The 17,637-nt window shown below is 42.1% G+C and overlaps 1 protein-coding gene across 1 annotated transcript in view; it reads left to right on the forward strand.

Annotated features, from left to right (window-relative positions):
- The first annotated feature begins 6,683 nt into the window (after nt 1–6,683).
- ACBD3 (acyl-CoA binding domain containing 3) overlaps nt 6,684–17,637 on the forward strand; it is a 37,685-nt gene continuing 26,731 nt past the window's right edge. The window contains exon 1 of the mRNA XM_055419784.2: nt 6,684–7,146. Within this exon, the coding sequence (XP_055275759.1) occupies nt 6,861–7,146 (286 nt within the window). The 5' untranslated portion in view covers nt 6,684–6,860. The remainder of the gene's footprint in view (nt 7,147–17,637) is intronic.

A 17,637-nucleotide genomic window follows, 5' to 3' on the forward strand; every position in this document is an offset into this window, starting at 1 on the left:
AACCTGAAGAAATATACATCATTTCATAATGGAAAGTGGCCCTAAAGTGTTTTGGATGTGGAGGCCTGGGAGGAATGGTAACAGCAGCCATGCTAATCATCTCTTATCTGTTCAGGAATTTTACAGTTTCTAAAGCACTTTCACAGTATAATTTAGGCCGTTTCACATCTTGATGGATTTTGAAAGGCCAGGGCAGAAACAATTTCTACTTTTTATAGATAAAGAGACGGAGATCCAGAAAATGGCCCTAAGTTCACAACACCTAAAAAAGGATTCAGTCCCTTGCCCTTACCGAATCTGGCTGGCTCTGTTGTACATCTCTTTGGAATCTGTCTCTTCCTTGTCATCTCCTTAAGCTGCTCCTCTTCAGGATCGCCTGGTCTTCACCTGGGCTTTCAGAAGCTTCTTTCTGAGCCCCCTACAGCCTGCCTCCCCTCCAGGTTCTCCCTCCACCACTGCCTAAGTTATTTGTGAAACTCCCTTGCATAAAACCCTTCAGTGACTCCCCACCAGCTTCAAGACTATCTCTGACCTACCCTTCTAGGCTCTGCACATCTGACCCCTCCTATCTCTTCATGCTTTTCTCCTTCACTTCTCTAAGGCTAACCAAACCTGCCAGCTCTCTTAAGCTTCAGGAAGTTAGCAAATGGTATCCCCTCTGCCTAGAATATCGTTTCTACTTTCCTCTAATGTAAGAATGCACAGTGATCATACTTATGTCCTCTCTGAGGCCATCTCTAAACCCTCCAGGCAATATGCCATTCTCTTCCTTCTGCATTAGGAAGTTCCAAACACAAATGCCCACACCAGCCAGGCAAGTAGCAATATAAACAGTCAATATAAAATGAGCACTAGCCCAAGCTACAGGCCCACACTAAACACCAAGAACAGTGTCTGTCCCAGTGGACTAGGGGGATTGTTGCAAACTCGAGAGCTTGTGTCCCTTCTTAAGAAAGCAGCCCCTACAAAGTTATAGCTCATGGTTGTCTAGCACCAGTGCCAGGCCAATGCTGCCAACTTTCTTAATTTTTTAAGGTAACTCAGATATCTGAATTTTTAATTTAAAATTCTAGATTTTTAGGGGAACTCTCTGATAGGCCAATGGTTAGGACTCAGCTCTTTCACTGTCATGGGCCCAGGTTTGATCCCTGGTTGGGGAACTAAGATCCCATAAGCCGTGCACCGAGGCCAAAAAATAAATAAAGTAAAAATGCTGTCTAAAAAAGTCCAAATTTTAAAATGCCAGCAACTGATTCAGATTTAAAGCACTGCAGGGACCGACTCTCACGAGCCAGGTAGAAGACATTAGTGGGTAGGCTTCATTTGATGGACCTCCAGTGTGCAATATTTCTTGTACATTTTTTGTCTGTATGGCCTGTAGGATCTAAGTTCCCCCATCAGGGACTGAACCTATGCCCATGGTAGTGAAAGCACAGAGTCCTAACCAGTGGACCACTAGGGAACTCCTCTCTTCTACATTTTAATAAAACATTGTACATAATAGTGGCCAAATTTACTACATGCTCCCTATATGCCTGACAGGTCCTTTTCTAAGTGCTTTACAGGTATTCATGCATACAGTCTTCCCAACAGCCTGAGAGGTGGATACTATTATCATCCCCATTTTATAAAAAGTCACCGAATTGCTGAGTTCATTCCAGTACTGGCAGCCTGACCGTAATATAAGTGCTTCTTTCATGTTCTTAACTACTGGACTGTGATCCTTTTGTTACAGACACCAGAACCTCTCATCTGTGTATTTCCTACAATAGCATATGGGGCACTCCTTAAATGTATGCTGGGCTGAACTGCATGTAATAGGCGTAATTATACCTTCATTCATTCACTCAGTAAAACATCTGGAGTAACTACCATGTTTCCTGTCCTGTGTTAGGGGCTATGGGACATAGTTTTTGGTCTCTAGGTGCTTCCAATCAAGGAGCACAAAATGATTATCACTGGTGGCTCAGATGGTAAAGAATCTGCCTGCAATGTGGGAGACCCAGGTTCGATCCTTGGGTCAGGAAGATCCCTTGGAAAAGGGAATAGCAACCCACTCCAGTATTCTTGCCTGGAGAATCCCATGGACAGTGGAGCCTGGTGGGCTATAGTCCACGAGGTTGCAAAGAGCTGGACACAACTAAGCGACTAAGCAGCAGCACTAAAGATTAGTATTGATCATTAATAATTTGTTTTTGTTATTATTTTTATTTTTTTGCACTGGGTCTTTGCTGCTGCTTGTGAGCTTTCTCTAGTTGTGGCGAGCAGTGCAAGACTGTCTCTGACCTAAGGGAGACAGGGGTCTTATTGCAGTGGCTTCTCTTGTTACAGAGCCCAGGCTCTAGGCACACAGGCTTCAGTAGGTGTAGCACTTGGGCTCAGTACTTGCAATCGTGCAGCTCTGAGGCATGCGGCCTTAGTCTAGAGCACAGGCTCAGTAGTTGGGGTGCACAGGCTTATTTGCTGTGGAATCTTCCCAGACCAGGGAATGAACCCATGTCCCCTAGATTGGCAGGTGGATTCTTATCCACAGGGCCACCAGGGAAGTCCATAATTATCATTACTAAATAAGACTAACTTCAAAATTTTACCAAGGACCAATAATGAATTCACCAGATGAAGCAGGAAACATACAATTCAACCTAGTCTCTGACTGGTGATCTAATTAGTCTACAGAGAAGATGAAAATATGTGGAGAGAACAAAGGGAAAGGTTGATTTTAGGGAATACATTTCAAAAGCATTTGAAATTTTTGGTAAATTTCAAATGGTACTACTTCATCTGAATGTGATAGTGCTTAACTGAAATCCACACAACAAAGTTGTTTGGTTAAAAAACACTCTTTTGTATAGAAACAGACTTAGGGAAGATATTCGAAAGGTTTCAGAAAATAGACCTTTTTGCTAACTCTGTCTCCTCACATATAAAAAACGGGAGTGTGGAAATAGAGGTCGTTTCCCCGAACTGTTTATAGAAATCAGATTCTACTGTGACAAGCACGTTCTAACAACCATTTACTGAGATGTCTTGAGGGAGGAGGGCGTTAAAGAAAGGGTGATGGACATGTTTGTCATCTTCATTGTGGTAATGGGTCTGACAGATATTTGCGTATGTTGAAACTCATCAAATTGTGAACTTGGAATATTTGCAGTTTATTTGATGTTAATTATACCTCAATAAAGCTATGAGAAAAAGTTTCCTAAACACTTGAAATGTAGTCTGTAGACAACAGCATCAGCCCAGAAAGCTTATGAGAAACGCAGACTCTTGGGCCTCCCTCCTAAGTCAGAATCTGCAGTTTAACATGACCCATGTGTGATTCTCATACACGTTAAATTTGACCTCTTACAGTGAATGTCTGGAACTCATTTCCCACCATGAGTTGTTAACGGAAAATTATATTCCCTACTCTGTTTTAGTCACTAAGAGCAACTCCCTACTGGGCATTCTTTGATGGTTACATTAGAAAGAGGTTTACATGTTTGCTCTAGAGGATGAGCAGATTTTCAAGAATTTCAATATGTTAAAGTCCAAACCAATTTTAAAAAGTCAATAATTACTAGTGTATCATATTTTACCTGTCCATCTTTCTAGGTGTGTTCTATAGGCTTTAATATTTACAGTGCTTTGGAAAAAATTATTTTCTGATTATGAAAGAAATGCTTATTATAGTAAACTTGGGAAACAGAATCTGTAATTCTAGGAAGTAGAGTTATATTTAACCATCTCAGTATCACCCTCAAAAGTTATTGAATACTAAAGGTAGACTACAGAAAGGTAATGTATATATGACTTCTTGGAGGCAACGCCGTGTATTCTAAATTAAAATATTTTTAAATTAAAGCTAAATCAAAAGATCCCAGCTAACTGGAAAAACTCACTGGACTTGGAATAGTAGAATTCATTTTGTGAATTGGGTTTACCATAGATTAATGAAGCTTAAGCTTCAGGGCGCCTCACTTGCTCGGGTCACTTCCAAAGCCCTTGGAGAGACCCTGGCAATATATTCACTAGGTCAAATGTTTCCGTAAAAGTTTCTAAATTAAGGTATTTAAGATCATCATCACATTGCATTCAAACTTCCATCATTTCTCTTCTGCAGTAAATGGTGTAGGAATAGCTAGTGCCTTTTTTGAGACTTGACTAAGGGAACAATGATTGACTTGGGGATACATTTTTTGAGTTTAGTGGCATGTATTTATGGTTTGCAGTCATTTCCGTCTACTGTTAAATTATTATTCACCGTGAGTGTAGGAATGGCTTTCTGGAATTCACCTGCTGCCCATTATGCCAACTCAGCCAGCACCATGTCACAGAGGTACAGGGCTAGAGGCAAAAGAATTCTGTGATGCCGGGTACAGGAAATACATGGGCGACAGAGGAGAAACAAGGTTTGAAAGAAAAGGAGAAACTAGCCCATTAAAAAATCCTTCCCACTCTCAAAAGTAAAAAACTCTTAAGTGGAGGGATCAATTTTCTCAATGCCTAACCTAAAATGAAAGTTCTTCATCAGGAATCCAAGTAATGTCTTATATTCAATTTTAAGTGCACCGTACTTATGTTTTTATGTGAAGCATACAAAATTGAATATATTTGAATTCTTATATCCATAGAAAACAAACTTGCAGTTGTTTTACCGAAAGGTATGCGTGGGGTGTCCAGCTACTCGCCACTCAAAAGCCAGTAAACACGCCAGGTTGGTAGAAAGGAAAGTTTGCTTTATTTCAGATGCTGGCGAATGAGGGGGAGGGTGGTAGACATCTGTCCAAAGACCAACTGCCCCGCTGACAAGCAGAGGGTGAGAGCATTATAGATAGAGTGGAGTGGGGGGGGGAATGGCAACCCACTCCAGTGTTCTTGCCTGGAGAATCCCAGGGACGGGGGAGCCTGGTGGGCTTCCGTCTATGGGGTCACACAGAATCAGACACGACTGAAGTGACTTAGCAGCAGCGGGGGCGGGGGGGGGGACTACATGCAGAAACAGCACTGCTGCTGCTGCTGCTGCTGAGTCGCTTCAGTCGTGTCCGACTCTGTGCGACCCCATAGACGGCAGCCCACCAGGCTCTGCTGTCCCTGGGATTCTCCAGGCAAGAACACTGGAGTGGGCTGCCATTTCCTTCTCCAATGTGTGAAAGTGAAAGTGAAGTCGCTCGATTAGTAGCGACCCCATGGACTGCAGCCCACCAGGCTCCTCTGTCCATGCGATTTTCTAGGCAAGAGTACTGGAGTGGCTTGCCATTGCCTTCTCCGTTGGTTGTTTTAGGTACAGTTAATCTTCAGTTCCGGGGTGCACTTGTTCCCATTTCTTTGGGGTCAATTCTCTGAACTGTGGCAGCTCAAGCCCTAGGTATAGTCTGGTCATCACGTAGTTAACTTCTCCTCCTGGTTTTTTTAGTATCTATAAGACAGTTCACAGGATATGGCTCAGAATATTATCTATAGCCCTTGAGAAAGAACTAAATGTCCTTGAGTGTGCTTGATGACTACATTACTATTATTTAGTCTCCTTATACTGTTTTCCTTTGTTTCAGCATTTCTCACTTCTCAGATTAAATTTATTCTTTGACTAAAGTTTTCCACAGACAAAAGGCAGGCATACTGCCCTGCTCCACTGCGGTTGTACTATAGTAAGTCTGTATGTGAAGTCACATGTTTTATTCATCTTGTTTAACGAGACCCTGTCTTAATATCTTGCCCTGAAGAGTACTAGAGATCCAAGAAAAACTAAGCAATAAATTGTCACTGAAACAGCCAGTCCTGAACTATTATAGCTCATATATGAGAAGCTTCATGTTTTCCCAAATTTGACAATAATCCTAAAAAAGTAAGTTGTGAAGCTAAAATTTATAAACAATAATAAAAAAACAAATTGTGATCACCATGTTAAAAAGCCAATACTCTTTTTTTCTATTTTCTTTATAGAAAACATTAAAAAATAACTGTCATAGGAAAGTGATCAAAAGTATACAAAAACAGTGAGAAAAATGATCGTAAATGGTGCCCCAAAGTCTAGAGACACAGATAAATAAATAAACGTAGTTGTCAAGAGTAGTTTTAATCTTAAAAAAAAAATTAGGTTTCTGGATATTTTGACACCCTGTAGAAGTGCGTCAGGCAGTTACTAAAAATTTTATGTTTATCTGTGTAACGTTTGTGAGTTTTGCTAACCTTTCAAATGTCACTTGTGAATTCTTTCTCATTCTATATATTCACTTCCCTAACTCTCTGCTTCTAACTTTTTGCTTTTTAACTAAATAGGGACCCCACAAATTGTATGAGCTTCAGTTCCCGCAAAACCAGGACGTGCTCTTCTACGAGTCTCAGAAACCGCGGGATTTCTCTGCAGCCTGTTTCTTTCTCAGGAAAAAAAAAAGACAAGACATTTGCTCGGCATCTCAAGAGTTACCAACAGTTAATCCAACCACACAACTCTCTACAAATGGGGAGGGTATGAGCCGAAGGGTAGGGCGCCCGCCAGGAGTCACCCTCTCCACACAGACGGCACGCGGGTCCCATCCGACCCCGCCCCTGCCCGACACAGCGAGCTGCGGGAAAGAACGGCAGGGCCAGGCCCGCGGCACCAAGCCTCCGGGAGGAACGAGCGCCGGAAGGGAAGCGGGTGAGGGTGGGGGCGGGGCGTTCGAAAGCCTCCGGGGTGGTGGGCGGGGCGGGCGGTGGAGGAGCGCGGCCCACCGACGACCCGGGGTGGGGGCGGGGCACCAGGCCGCAGCCCCTCTCCGGGAACTCTGGCGCCTACTCAGCGGCGGAAGTTCCGGCGTTGGTGAGCGGAGGTCAGAGGTCAGCAGGAAGTCGATACGTGGCCGCCGCCTGTCCCCGCCGAGGAGGCGCAGCAGGCGGAGATGGCGGCGGTGCTAAGCGCGGAGCGACTCGAGGTCTCCGTCGACGGCCTCACGCTAAGCCCGGACCCGGAGGAGCGACCCGGCGCGGAGGGCGCCCCGTTGCTGCCGCCACCGCTGCCGCCGCCCTCGCCTCCAGGGTTCGGCAGGGGCCCGGGCGCCGCAGGGGAGCAGCCGGAGCCTGGGGAGGCGGTGGCTGGGGGCGCGGCGGAGGAGGCGCGGCGGCTGGAGCAGCGGTGGGGCTTCGGCCTAGAGGAGCTATACGGCCTGGCGCTGCGCTTCTTCAAAGGTGAGCCCGACAGGCCCCACCCCCGCCGCCTCTGCCGGGCCTTGGGGAGACTGGACCCGAGTAGCCCTGACCTACCCGTGCGGGTCCGCGGTCACTGGAGCTGGGCTCTGTCCTTGGGGGTACTCGAAGTTTGTCACTATCCGCTTGGTCACTAGGTCACACTCCTAGGGGCCTGGAACCTTGGTTTAGCTTTCCGGGTCCTGCCTCCCGGAGGTTACCGGGCATCTTACTCAGATTTAGCTTCTCGGTTTTCCAGGATCCTGGATGGAAGAATGTGTTCTCTTTCCCAGAGGTTCCCAATCTGGGATTTTTTGTTTTCTAACCGTCGCATTTCAGAACCACCGATTTTTGCCCTTCTATAGTGGAAGAAATTTTTCATGGTTTCTATTCTTACGCTTTCCATTCATTCTGGGGATACATAAACTCGAATAGGGCTTAATCACCTGGCAGTATTGATGTGGCAGAGAGAAAGAAGTTAAGTGTTAAGCCAATCCCTTCTAGCTTGTCAAACTCTAAATTAGAGAACGGATAGCTGCTGTGTTCTAGCCACTTCTACTGCTGCTTCTAAGTCGCTTCAGTCGTGTCCGACTCTGTGTGACCCCAGAGACGGCAGCCCAACCAGGCTCCCCCTTCCCTGGGATTCTCCAGGCAAAAACACTAGAGTGGGTTGTCATTTCATTCTCCAATGCATGAAAGTGAAAAGTGAAAGTGAAGTCGCTCAGTCGTGTCCGATTCTTCGCGACCCCATGGACTGCAGCCTACCAGGCTCCTCTGCCCATGGGATTTTCCAGGCAAGAGTACTGGAGTGGGGTGCCATCGCCTTCTCCAAGCCACTTCTAGATGGTTAAAATTTTTCCAGTGTCCAAGAGTGGATTATCAGATTAAGGCGTAAAAGTAGCCTCTATTTCTCACAGAATTAGTTGTAGTAAATCTTGTCTTACAGCAAAATTGTGGTCTTGGATTTGTTTTTTTTTTTAATTAGGTGATTCACTTAGTCAAATGGTGAGTCACATGACCTTGTCAGTGGGAAAGACTGATGAGATATTTAGATCTCGTGGGACAGACGAATAGGGAGAAACATCAGCAAATGAAACTTTAAAAGTGGTTGCTAGGTTTTATATACATTCCAGAACAACGTATTTATGACCTTTCCCCAGAGGGAGTACCTTTTGGAGTACATATTTTACTAGCTGAAGTTGAGTCGTTGAAACTAGTGATACATTCAAAAGTTACTGGTTTTCTCTGAAAATAATTGTGCAAACTGATGATATCTTTTCTTGTATAAATTTTATAGAAAATTTAGTCATTCTCCATTCATTGCATTTAAAAAAATTTTTTTTATTGGAGTAAAAGATTGTTTTACAATGTTGTATTAGTTTCTCCTGCACAGCAAAGTGAATCAGTTGTTCATATGCATATATCCTCTGTTTTTTGGTTTTTCTTCCCATTTAGGTCACCACAGAGCTTTGAGCACAGAGCATTGTGCTCTACAATAGGTTCTCCTTAGTTATTTTATATATATAGTAGTGTGTATATGTCAGTCCCATTCTCCTAATTCATCCCACCCCCTAGGTCCCCTTCTGGTATCTATACTCACTGCATTTTCTATTAAAAAGTTTACGCTTGAAATATTCATGGTCGCTGCACCATGAGTTCAGCCCTCTGCTACTTTGGGGAATTGGTAATGGCTAAAGACGGGGACGACAGAGAATGAGATGGCTGAATGGCATCACCGACTCGATGGACATGAGTTTGAGTGAACTCCAGGAGTTCTTATTCTGTCTCTATCACAGGCCAGTGACTGAACCCATCGTGTCAACTGCCTGTCCTTTTAGGTTTTGATGGTAAAAGTGAAATAATAGATGAAAATATTGGCAAATGTAAGTTAGCATTTTATTACCTAAGCTGAGTTGTTGAATCCTTATTATGGATAAAGTTTTATATTAGGCTACAACTGTAAATGAATAGTATATTCCCTTTTGCTATTATGAAACTTACATCCAATGGAGTTAAAGCCTCAGTGGCAACTGCAGCACAGTGTGGAGGATACAGAGAGCAGGTGCCCCTCCAGAGAAGGAAAAGTTCTGTGTGTCTGGGAAATGGCAAGTAGGGATTAGGTAGTTTGGTGGAGAGAACTGGGAAGCTAAATTGGTGTCATATGTAAGGACTTGAATGGCATTGTAAATAGCAAGATTAAGCAAGATTAAGCCTTTGACTGTGTGGACCACAATAAACTGTGGGAAATTCTGAAAGAGATGGGAATACCAGACCACCTGACCTGCCTCTTGAGAAACCTGTATGCAGGTCAGGAAGCAACAGTTAGAACTGGACATGGAACAACAGATTGGTTCCAAATAGGAAAAGGAGTACGTCAAGGTTGTGTATTGTCACCCTGCTTATTTAACTTATATGCAGAGTACATCATGAGGAACGCTGGGCTGGAAGAAGCACCAGCTGGGATCAAGATTGCTGGGAGAAATATCAATAACCTCAGATATGCAGATGACACCACCCTTATGGCAGAAAGTGAAGAGGAACTCAAAAGCCTCTTGATGAAAGTGAAAGAGGAGAGAAAAGGTTGGCTTGAAGCTCAACATTCAGAAAACAAAGATCATGGCATCTGGTCCCATCACTTCATGGGAAATAGATGGGGAAACAGTGGAAACAGTGTCAGACTTTATTTTTTGGGGCTCCAAAATCAGCGAATGCTGATTGCAGCCATGAAATTAAAAGACACTTACTCCTTGGAAGGAAAGTTATGACCAACCTAGATAGTATATTGAAAAGCAGAGACATTACTTTGCCAACAAAGGTCTGTCTAGTCAAGGCTATGGTTTTTCCCGTGGTCATGTATGGATGTGAGAGTTGGACTGTGAAGAAAGCTGATCGCCGAAGAATTGATGCTTTTGAACTGTGGTGCTGGAGAAGACTCTTGAGAGTCCCTTGGACTGCAAGGAGATCCAACCAGTCCATTCTGAAGGAGATCAATCCTGGGTGTTCATTGGAATGACTGATGCTAAAGCTGAAACTGCAATACTTTGGCCACCTCATGCGACGAGTTGACTCACTGGAAAAGACTCTGATGCTGGGATGGATTGGGGGTGGGAGGAGAAGGGGATGACAGAGAATGAGATGGCTGGATGGCATCACCAACTCGATGGACATGAGTTTGAGTGAACTCCAGGAGTTGGTGATGGACAGGGAGGCCTGGCGTGCTGTGATTCATGGGGTCGCAAAGAGTCGGACACGACTGAGCGACTGAACTGAACTGAACTGAAGCAAGTTTAGCAAGATTAAGCTGATTTTCTCATCTCTTTGGGTTAAGGACTAAACGGTTGCCTTTACTGGAGCCTTTATACTTCTTGGATATAGTTAACCTGGGAAGTTGTGTTTTGGTTTTTAGCGTTCTTAGAAGTGAGGTTTTCCTTCTCTAATACCTTTATTACCTCACTCCATTAGCTGGTAGGTGGTTGCACTCATTTAAAATTTTAGACTAATAATTGCCACCAGTTATTGAGCAGATGTTTGTAAAATATCAGGTACTATTTTGAGAGCTCTTATTATTGATGCTCAAATTGTACCATCTTTAGCAAGAGGTAGTTCTCTTCACATTGGCTCCTAAGTTCCTTTGACATGACTAGTGGTCTTCCATAGCTTCTTTGCTGTCTGGTGTAATGAAATAGTCCAGATTCATCATATGCATTTTCTGCCTCCATTGGAATCAGCCATTTCTCCAGAGACTTGGTTCCTTTAGTGGAAAGTGGCATTTGAAGAGCCATAATCAGGATGTTAGCAGTGGGCCCTCATTGCTATTAGATTGGTCATTATTTCAGTAGACATATCTAGGGGTGTGGGGGTGTGTGTGTGTGGAGTGACAAGTTCTTGAGAGTATGTTATATAAAAGGAAGCTGTAGACAAAGTTTTAGACTCAGTATTTCCATGTAATTGTTAATGCATTTCCACTAACATCGCTGTCTATTACTTGATGTTACGTTGCTGATAACAGAGAAGCAATTATATGGACATACTGAATGGTTCCATTTTCTTCTGTCTTTAAACATATGCACTTCCAAGAACTTTCATAAATGGCTCCATTAATGTTTTAAAATACTGTAAAGCTGTAATTTATTCTTCAGTGACACATATAATTAGTGTGTGCCTCCTGGACTTAAGTGGACTAGCCTCAGATAATTTCAGGTTTAATTGTTACTACTGAATGTCTGTTAAATTTTGAGTTTATTTTCCTCTTCTTTATTGTCTTTATGTATAAGTGTGTAGCACAGAAGGATGTATAGACCTGAGACAAAGAAAGAAAATTATAACCACCAGGAGTATAATGCCTTTTAAACATCTTTTCATATTTGCTATTTCGTATTAGACTTGAACTGAACTAAGATTTTCCTTTGAATATGGGATATTCAAGGATATATACATATGCGTGTTTATATTTATGGATTTTTATTGTGATTTTAATATTTACCTGAGGCCTCCCCTTTGTTTACTACTCCTGCAGAAAAGTATACAAATCATAAGTGATGCTTGATGAATTTTTGCAAATGAGTACACTTTGGTAACCAACCCCCAGAAGGAAATAATGTTTACTTTTATCAGTTAGCTAAAATGAGAGCTTCTCTGCTTCAGTATTTAGGAAGTTGAGCTCTGGAGTGAATACTCCCTGGGGTACTACTTCCTAGTTCTATCACTCAGTTGTTTAAATTCTGCCTTCCTTTACTCAGATTATTTATAAACTCTTAGCAGAGTGCCTAGCAGTTGGTATCCTGTGACTGCCTATGTTGAAGAGGAGAGATTACCAAGAATTTATTATGGAGTGTGTTGAATTAGTAGGAGGGGATCAGCTTTTATTAAGCACTTCATGCAGGCTAGGCAGTTTAGAGGGTTGCATATTCATTAACTCAGAAATACTGCATTTATTATACTTTCTTATAAGTAGTACAAGAATATATCAGATACATAAAAAATATATCACTTTTTTCCTTAATTGAACATGGGAGAGATGTGGTTTTAATTTTAATATTTCTAAAAGATGGATTTTATTCGATGTGTATTCTCTGCCCAGAGAAGGCAATGGCAAACCACTCCAGTACTGTTGCCTAGAAAATCCCATGGATGGAGGAGCCTGGTAGGCTGCAGTCCGTGGGGTCGCTAAGGGTCGGACACGACTGAGCGACTTCACTTTCACTTTTCACTTTCACACATTGGAGAAGGAAATGGCAACCCACTCCAGTGTTCTTGCCTGGAGAATCCCAGGGACGGGGGAGCCTGGTGGGCTTCCGTCTATGGGGTCACACAGAGTCGGACACGACTGAAGTGGCTTAGCAGCAGCAGCATTCTCTGCCAGGCAACAGTGATAGGGCCACAAAAGAAAACAGATTTGCGCTTCAGCTGCTTTGGTGGAAATACAGTATCTGGAATGAAAGAAGAGAGAGATGGTCCTGCTCTCATCCACACGGTTCAGACAGTCGCTGGATGCTGCTTTCTGTTTGAGGGGTCATTCATAGCGTTAAAGACAAAATGGAGCTAATTCAGAGGAGAGCAACTTGTGGGAATTTGAATCCCCGCCATCATTATAATAGCTGCTGCTTAGTGAATGTCTGCTCTATGCAGACACTGTCAAGACTTTGGAACACATTATTTCCACCCCTCACAAGAAAGAGAAGTTATTTTCTCCATTTTTTGATAGCAAAACTGAGGCTCAGAAAGGTTGTCTGCATTTTGTACTTAGTAAATAACAGAACTGAGATTTAAACACACGGCTTTAGGATGTAAGTATGAGTAAATAAGCTGAAAATATTTTGCCTAAAGAATAGAGAACTCAGAGCAAGTGTGATGTGTGGTATTTTGTGGTGTGTGTTTGTTTGTTTTTGAGGTCTGATCTGTTAGATGTGTTTTATTTAATGCCGAGGACTAGAATTAGACTCTGCGGATAAAATTGAGAAGAATCTAATCAGAATAAAGAGCTGAAAATCACAGCTATCCATCCAAACATGGAATAGACTGTTTGAGACAATGAATTCCCATCACCAGGAAGTGTTCAAGCATATGTTAACAATTACTAGGTGGCTGTGCTTTTGATTTCTTTATGATGATCTTTTATGTATCTACCTCAGATTTTTTTCTTTGCTGTTATTGTGAGGCATATATAAAATATTTTATAGTTACATTGTTTAAGCTGATAACTTCCATAGCATATAGAAACTCTATAGTTTCATTTCTCCCTTCCTCACATAAGTTATATAAGGTGTCCAGTAACAAATTATTGTAGACCAAGTGGTTATGTAGAGAGGATTTGAACTTTGATTGTGCAATTCAGTCATCTGTCTTTAATATCCTTTCCAACCCATAGATTTTATTAGCTTTCATTTCATAAGATAAAGGCTAGAAGAAACATTGAAATAATTTGTTATATTTCTCTATCTTTCCCTTCAGAGAGAAGAGAAAAATATTTCTCAGTAAACTTTAGCAATTGATTTGTGAAACTAATAACCTTTTAATTTCTGGTGGAAGGGTAATCATTCAGTGCTTTGGGCTTGGTTGCTGTGATTATAACACTATTATCAAAATTATTTATTCTCTCTTATTAGAACTATAAAGTTAAATACTTAAAATTTAATAGGAATGTAATCTAGAAGCATTTTCATACTGTCATGGGGTTCTTTTAATGAGCGTGAAAAAGCTGGCTTGAAACTCAACAGTCAAAAAACAGATCATGGCATCTGATCCCATCACTTCATGACAAATAGGAGGGGGAAAGGTGAAAGCACATTTTTATTTTATTTTCTTGGGCTCCGAAATCACTGTGGACGGTGACTACATGAGAAACCTAGACAACGTATTAAAAAGCAGAGACATCACTTTGCTGACAAAGGTCCCTATAGTTAAAGCTGTGATTTCTCCAGTAGTCGTGTGTGTGTGAGAGTAGGACTGTAAAAGACGGCTGAGAGCCAAAGAATTGATATTTTCAAATTGTGCTGTAGAAGACTCTTTAGAGTCCCTTGGGATTGCTGTCAAACCAGTCAATCCTAAAGGAAATCGACCCTGAACATTCATTGGAAAAACTGAAGCTCCAATACTTTGGCCACCTGATGTGAAGAGCCGACTCATTGGGAAAGACCCTGATGCTGGAAAAGATTTCGGGTAGGAGGAGAAGAGGGTGGCAGAGAATGAGATGGTTAGATAGCATCACTGATGCAATTAAAATGAATGTGAGCAAATTCCAGTAGATAGTGGAGGACAGAGGAGCCTGGCATGCTGCAGTCCATGGGGTCACAAAGAGTCCGAAACAACTTAGCAGCTGAACAACAACAAATCTAGAAGCCATTTCTATCTTTATTAACTTAGGAAAATGTGTTACCACCAATTTAGTGGCTTGAAACAACACATACTATTTTATAGTCTTGGAGGTTAGTAGTTCAGAATGGGTCTCACTGGCTTAGGATCAAAGTGTTAGCTGGGCTGTGTTACTTCTGGAGACTCTAGGGGAGAATCTGTTGCCTTGCTTTTTCCACCTTCAGGAGACCAGCTGCATGCTTTCACATGTGACCCCCTTCTTCCATCTTCAGAGCTAGCAGTGTAACATCTTCATACCTCCCTCTGTCTGTTCTTTCTCTTCTTCCATTTATAAGGACTCTGTGATTACTTTGTGCCCATATGGGTAGTCTAGGGTAAGGTCAGCTACTAACTTAATTCCCCCTTTTCATGTAACCTAATATATTCACAGGAATATACTATAGACTGTGCAGATTAGGATGTGGATGTCTTTTGAGGGCAGTACTATTATGCCTACCACACGTTGTAATCTCTTATGAACTGATTACTGAGATGGAGCAAATGTGTTTATTCATTTTACCTTTTTATCAAAGTGGAAACCAAGGCAATTCGGCCAAGTTGTAATATAAAATTTATAATGAAAAATAGCCATCCCCTGTTTCTTTACCTATCTCCAAGACCCTCTCCCCCAAGGCAGCCACTTTCCATTATTTTAACTGTTTCTCCTGGTATTTGTCTTCACTTTCCTGCTGCTGCTTTACATTTTTTTAAAAAGCAACTGTTATATATATATGTGCCTTTCTCTTCCTCCTTCCCAAACACCCAATTTTATGATACCACATTTGTGATTAAATCTCAGTTTCTACTTGTGTTATTTATAACCGAGGCAGATCACACACTTTGATTATATTTTGGTTCTTATGCAACTCTTTGTCTTTTGTGTGGTTAGAAGTAATTATCATTTGTTTTCTTTGTTCTCAGGTAAGCTCTTTTTTAAGAAAATATCTCTCCTAGATGTTCTTAAATTTTTGATCCAGTCTTAGCTTTCTCCTTTGTTGAGTCTGCTTACTGTCATCCTGAAAATTTCTTTCACCTCTATGTGATGTTGAAATTTCTTCTGGAATTCCTTTCTTTTAGACCTTTTTTTTTTCCTATTGGAAAATTTCTTTTCTTACACTCCCCCCGCTCCGCCCCCAACCATGTTGAGAGCTTTCTCCAATGTTGGGTGATCCTTGGGAATTCATTCTTGTTAAAGGGTAAGGCATTGGAGAGCCAACTGTATCCTTGAGTACAGCTTTTATTGTAGGTGATGAGGCAGAAGTTTCATTGAGGATCTCTAAATATCAGCACCTTTCAAACCAGTACGTGCTGGTCTTTTATCTTAGGCCAGTTTTTTTTTTTTTTATGAAAATATTTCTTTCTCCTGCCTGGAGAGTATGAATCTAGCTGCCAATATTTTGGCACTAGACAGAAGGGAGCATGGGTGGAAGTCGTTTACCATTTACTAGGGTGATGTTCATTTCATTTCTCTTTTTAGTCCAGCAACTTACTCTTAGGCTGATGTCCTCCCACCTGAGTATCTGTGATTTGTGTTCTCAAATATACCCATCTGCTAAATATATACTGCCTCTGTTAAAGTAGGGACAAGGTAGCCATCTGCTTGCTTGGGGTTGCCAAACAAAATGGGAGGTAGGGGTACCTGCTCTTTAGATAGTTTTTAAGCCAAAATCCCTATTTTTATCTAGACTCCAGCTTTTAATGAACCTAGTATCTTCAGTTCCTGAGCCTTTTCAGTATTCTCTAAATTAGCTTCCTTATTGCTTTTAGTGGGGTATCATTGAAGATCAGATGTCATTTTGTGTATTCAGTTCACCAGGTTTAACGGAAGTTTGTGCTCAGTTGCTAGTTGTGTCTGACTCTTGGCGACCCACGGACTATCGCCCACCAAACTTAGACTTTGTCTGTGGGATTTCCTAGGCAAGAATACTGGCATGGAAGTTTAACTGTATGTTTTCTATCCTTTATTTGAATTTTTTAAATTCAGTATTTAAAATATTGAAGTTAGTTTGGCTTTTCCTTTTCTTCCTTTATTCCAGGATCAGCAAACATTTTCAGTAAGTCAGTTCAGTTCAGTCGCTCAGTTGTGTCCGACTCTTTGTGACCCCATGAACCACAGCATGCCAGGCCTCCCTGTCCATCACCAACTCCTGGAGTCTATCAAGTCCAAACCCATGTCCATTGAGTCAGTGATGCCATCCAACCATCTCATCCTCTGTCATCCCCTTCTCCTCCTGCCCTCAATCTTTCCCAGCGTCAGGGTCTTTTCCAGTGAGTCAGCTCTTCACATCAGGTGGCCAAAGTATTGGAGTTTCAGCTTCAACATCAGTCCCTCCAATGAACACCCAGGATCTCCTTTAGGATGGACTGGTTGGATCTCCTTGCGGTCCAAGGGAGTCTCAAGAGTCTTCTCCAGCACCACAGTTCAAAAGCATCAATTCTTCGGCGATCAGCTTTCTTCACAGTCCAACTCTCACATCCATACATGACCACTGGAAAAACCATAGCCTTGACTAGATGGACCCTTGTTGATAAAGTGATGTCTCTTGCTTTTTAATATGCTGTCTAGGTTGGTCATAACTTTCTTTTCAAGGAGTAAGCGTCTTTTAATTTCATTGCTGCAATCACCATCTGCAGTGATTTTGGAGCCCAGAAAAATAAAGTCAGCCACTGTTTCCACTGTTTTCCTGTCTATCTGCCACGAAGTGATGGGACCGGATGCCATGATCTTAGTTTTCTGAATGTTGCGCTTCAAGCCAACTTTTTCACTCTCCTCTTTCACTTTCATCAAGAGGCTCTTTAGTTCTTCACTTTCTGCCATAAGGGTGGTGTCATCTACATATCTGAGGTTATTGATATTTCTCCTGGCAATCTTGATTCCAGGTTGTGCTTCCTCCAGCCCAGCGTTTCTCATGATGTACTCTGCATGTAAGTTAAATAAGCAGGGTGACATATTCCTTTTCCTATTTGGAACCAGTCTGTTATTCCATGTCCAGTTCTAACTGTTGTTTCCTGACCTGCATATAGGTTTCTCAAGAGGCAGGTCAGGTGGTCTGGTATGCCCGTCTCTTTCATAATTTTCCACAGTTTATTGTGATCCACACAGTCAAAGACTTTGGCATAGTCAGTAAAGCATAATAGATGTTT

The sequence above is a fragment of the Moschus berezovskii genome, chromosome 17, assembly GCF_049115385.1.
Source record: "Moschus berezovskii isolate FMDL1 chromosome 17, NW_MosBer_1.0, whole genome shotgun sequence".
Taxonomy (NCBI): domain Eukaryota; kingdom Metazoa; phylum Chordata; class Mammalia; order Artiodactyla; family Moschidae; genus Moschus; species Moschus berezovskii.